The 4,440-nt window shown below is 40.0% G+C and overlaps 1 protein-coding gene across 1 annotated transcript in view; it reads right to left on the minus strand.

Annotated features, from left to right (window-relative positions):
* The window catches only part of NISCH (nischarin), a 24,917-nt gene extending 21,029 nt beyond the window's left edge, over nt 1-3,888 (minus strand). Inside the window, 2 exon segments of the mRNA XM_009079200.1 lie at nt 2,650-2,832; nt 3,739-3,888. Coding sequence (XP_009077448.1) covers nt 2,650-2,832; nt 3,739-3,888 — 333 coding nt within the window.
* Between the last annotated feature and the right edge of the window lie 552 nt (nt 3,889-4,440).

The raw sequence follows: 4,440 nt of genomic DNA on the forward strand, positions 1-4,440 counted from the left end.
AGCTCAGTCTCCATTCCCAGCATTGACAGTTCCAGGACAAAAGGTTGAAAACTCAATGCAGGGATTTGCACACTCCAAATCTGAAGATGGACGAAGATTAATACAAGTATTTCCTATCTGGGCACACTTCTCTCCACAAAAAGCAAATGCTCTGTGCAAGTTCAGAAATTGTTCTGAGCAATTCCAACAGCTCCCTCTCAAAGGCCCACAGAGAGAACAGAATAAAACTATTTGTGAGTGAAGCTTCTCCCAGACACATGCATCTTGTTTTAAGGTAGCTGCAGAGGATAAACAGATATTATGGATCACTACAAAATGAATACTTCATGAGTTTACTTTGCTGACAAATATCTCATGATTCAAAACAAGGGAACACATCCACAGGACATCTGCAGCAGACAGCTCAGCTCATTTGATGAGGCAAACATTTCAGAACAGCACATTCTCAGTGCAACTGAAACCCCACTCACTGAGGATGAACAAAGCCTCCACACCAGAGATTTGTGAACAAGCCCAAAGCTGTAATCCAAGCAAAAATAATTCTGATTCTCATTTGAATAAACCAATTACACTCATCTGGCAAGCACAGACTTAACTGGAAACTATACTCTGTATCCCTTTTGTCATCTGGGAGACAGAGCCAAAATTTTTTCTACATTTATAATTGAAACAAGATTATGACTTGGACTGTTCAGGACTAGCAGGCAGAAAAAAAAAGAAACTATTCCTCTGTCAGATCTACAAGAGATTTCTGTGTCTCAGCTCTAGCTACTTACATGCATCACACCCACCCAAGTCCATTGTTTGCAGGTGTCTCTGAACAGAAGTTTATATGGGCACTCAATGCTTTTCATGCAAACCAAATCTTCTAAGACGACAAAGTACAAGACAGTGGAACAAAATAAGCATCCCCATATCACTGCAGACATCCTTTTCAATGTCAAAGTCCTACATTGCTGTCACATGCAACTGTCTGTTTGCTAAGCTGTACCTGTGGCAACTAAAGGCTTCAAAGTGGTTTTAATGCATTTATGGTATTTACTCTGCTCCATTTAGATCTGTTAACCTGGGAAATAAAATTAAACAATCCCTACTGGAAATACTACAAACAAGAATAGACAAGAAATACTGCAGCCTTCCTACATAACCTAATGAGGCAGCATGAGGGATTATAATGGTTCCAGCATCTACATGGGCTGTCTGGTAACAAAGACTCTTTAAAGATCAAAGTTCTGCAGAAAGGTTATTTTCCAGTAGAATTGTTGTGGTAAATATTTAGTTCCTCTGCTGAATAACTAACGCTTTTTTGTAAATATTTAAAAGTATTCTAAAGTTCCAAGCAAAAAGCAATTGAGTTTACAAGTAAGAGTCCACTGAAGCAAAGAAATGCACAGTAAGCAACAACTCTGCTCTTAATACCCAAGTGCAGTATAGAAACAGAGAAACAGACTGCTAGCTCTTTGAAGAAGTATAAAAAGGATGAACATTTCAGCAAGTGGAAAAAAGTAGTCTATCTGAAAACCAAGACAGGGCTAGGAAGAACTTCTGCCTGCATAAAACCATTGTTGAAGTTACAAGACAAATGAAACAGACATCATTAACAAGACAGCAGCCACAGAACACAAATTACGCAACTTACTGGTAATCAGCAATTTTCAGTCCATCTGAACAGAATTGTCCCTACATTACATTTTTAATGCATTTAAAACCTCTAATCCATTTTAGAGGGCTTAACAACAACAAACTAGTGCTTCTCTCTCAAATCTGCAGGGCAATAGCAACACTACGAAGTAAACCTTCTACTGTTAGCCTTAGTCAAATTCTAAAGTCTCACCAGGATAATTATGTTTATGTAAGTGAAACAGGTTTTCCTTTGTTGCTGAAATTTAATTAACACACCTAACAGACACTTGTGACTTGTTTCTGAACCCTTTCTATGAAACCATGAAGGAGCTTCTCAGCACATCCCACCCCAAAGCAATTCCTGCTCCTTCGCACCATTCAGTTCTCCAGTGCATTTTCCTCTTTATGAAGCTCATTCTCCCCCTACAACATGATGCGATATTGAATAAAAAAAAAAAAGCCTAATTATACACGATAGATGAATAAACAAATTGCAACTTAACATGAAATCAAGTAATTGCTTCTTACTTCAAGCATTCTTTACCATAACATCCTGTCTACTGGCTGGAGCTGCTTCTCCAAAGGTCACTCCAGTGTCCTTCCATGGAAAAGCACTTTGCTTCATCTGGGCCACTGGAAACTGTTTCAGTGTGAAGCACAGCTCTAACCATTAGCCACTAAGTAGGGGTGTGTGTGGATCAATTATGCAATGCTCATTTGAGAGCCAACACTATTGACTTCAGCCTAACAACCAACTCAGCTTCCCATTTATTCACAGCTTCCGACTATCCTGCCAGCGTTTATTTTCTCCTCTTGAGAGTCCCTGCCTACACTACTTCCCAGCACAGGATCTACTGCAATAAAAAGTGGCGTCAAAACGTTAAAAATATGCTTTGTTACATTGTACAAAATACTGAAAAAGAAGCACTTCGGCTAATTCATGGAGTTTCCACACAATTCTCTCCAAGTCAGAGAACAAGGGAAAGATGTTCAGGCCTCTACTCAGACGCTGAAAACATAACTTACATATAGATGAAAGTGTAGGAAGTGTGACAAAACTTTTGGAGCAGTAAGAGGGAACTTGAGCAGCAGGGTTTGCAGGTAGACCTCTAATTCCTTTTGTCTTTTCTCCACCAGGCTTTTGGAATTTTTTCCAATGATCTTCTTTGGAGGTAACAGGTTTTTATCTATTTTCTTTTCTGAAACAAGCTGAAAGACAAAGACCAGAGTTACTACCTGACTCAGCATCTGAACTTGCACAAAAGATGCAGTGGAACACATTAAGAGCATGTTGCCTGATCCTGGCTAAGATCCAAAAATAAATGCTTCAGTAAATTTAGCTACTGGCTTCAAAGTATTAGGTATTTTCAGAGAGAACATTTTGTCATAGAACAATTAAGTTTAACAGATTCTTCTGAAAGAATCACTCCCAGTACCAGAGGGCAGAAAGCAACTAATGCAATAAAACAACATTGGACACTGTACTGTGTTGCCCAGGGAGGTGGTGGAGTCACCATCCCTGGAGGTGTTTCAGGAGAGACTGATGTGGCATTTTGTGCCATGGTCTAGTTGACGAGATGGTGTCAGGTCATAGTTTGGACTTGATCTCAAAGGTCTTCAATCTAATTGATTCCATGAACAGAATAATCAGTGCATTTATGAGAAAGCAGAACAGTCTCCAATATAATGGACTTGTTTCCCCTCATTTACACTAGTACTGGGTGGTAAGTACCCCACACTACTGGAAGGACAATTTTATCATTAACCCCACCCAGAAGAGACTTTACTCCAACCCAGGTTTTGGTTCCCAGATCAGATCATAAACATGCTTCTTAGCAGGAAGTTCAGTGACTCCAGCCTGAACTCCACTCTATGACACACACATCCACCCAAGGCAGAAGTTGATCAGGGCAAAATCCCCCAGCTCAAGTGTAACAGGGGCAAGTAACACTGTTCACACAAAAATGACTTAGCCTGCAGTTCAGATGGTTATCTATCAAACATCCTTGCTCTTTATGAGGAAAGAATTCATGTTTAAAAAAAACTATAAAACAGAACTACACAAACTGTACAATGCTTTGTAAGAGACCAAGGCCACAGTTTTAATATTCTTACCTTTTCATGCAGGTCATGGAAATCACTGTAACGATGTTTGACTGTCCACTGATGATTGCCAACACTGACCTGAATAATGTACACCTGAAAGGAAGAAATTCAAGTCAGGGAACTGGAAAGCATTTGGCTTAGAGGAGCTGACTGAGACATGCTGGTTAATGGAGCACTGTAGGGTGATTCTACATTCTTAAGTGTCATAGCTACCTAAACTCTAAGGTGACTTTGCTGATGTGGGATGTAGAATGCCTGATCTCACTCATGAGGCTGCTCCACACAAAGCCACGCAGATCCCTCAATGTAAAGCAGTGGCTTTCTTTTCTGCAAGCCAAGTGCTAATAATCAAGGTCTCTAAGCTACTTCTTTTTTCTGAAGGTTTCTGTTAACTTCAGTTGGTATTCATAGCCATCCACAAGCCTGAGACAGCAGTAGCTCTTCTTCCATCTACCAAGTTCCACAATGGGCAGAGGAACTTGGCAAACATCCTGCTGTCACTTCAGTTAACCAGAAATCTGGAGCTTAACCCTTGAGAAATCTAGACAAATCCTTTAGTTGGGTGGATGCTATTTTATTCCTTTCAGGGTAAAGCACACAAGACAGCTGCCCAAGAGTTACAACTGTGCCCAAACAATCACTACAATTACCTAAAGCAACCCAACATTTCCTTACACTAAACTAAGTCATTTTAGCCATACATATACCAAG

Source organism: Acanthisitta chloris, unplaced genomic scaffold, assembly GCF_000695815.1.
Source record: "Acanthisitta chloris isolate BGI_N310 unplaced genomic scaffold, ASM69581v1 scaffold4477, whole genome shotgun sequence".
NCBI lineage: Eukaryota > Metazoa > Chordata > Aves > Passeriformes > Acanthisittidae > Acanthisitta > Acanthisitta chloris.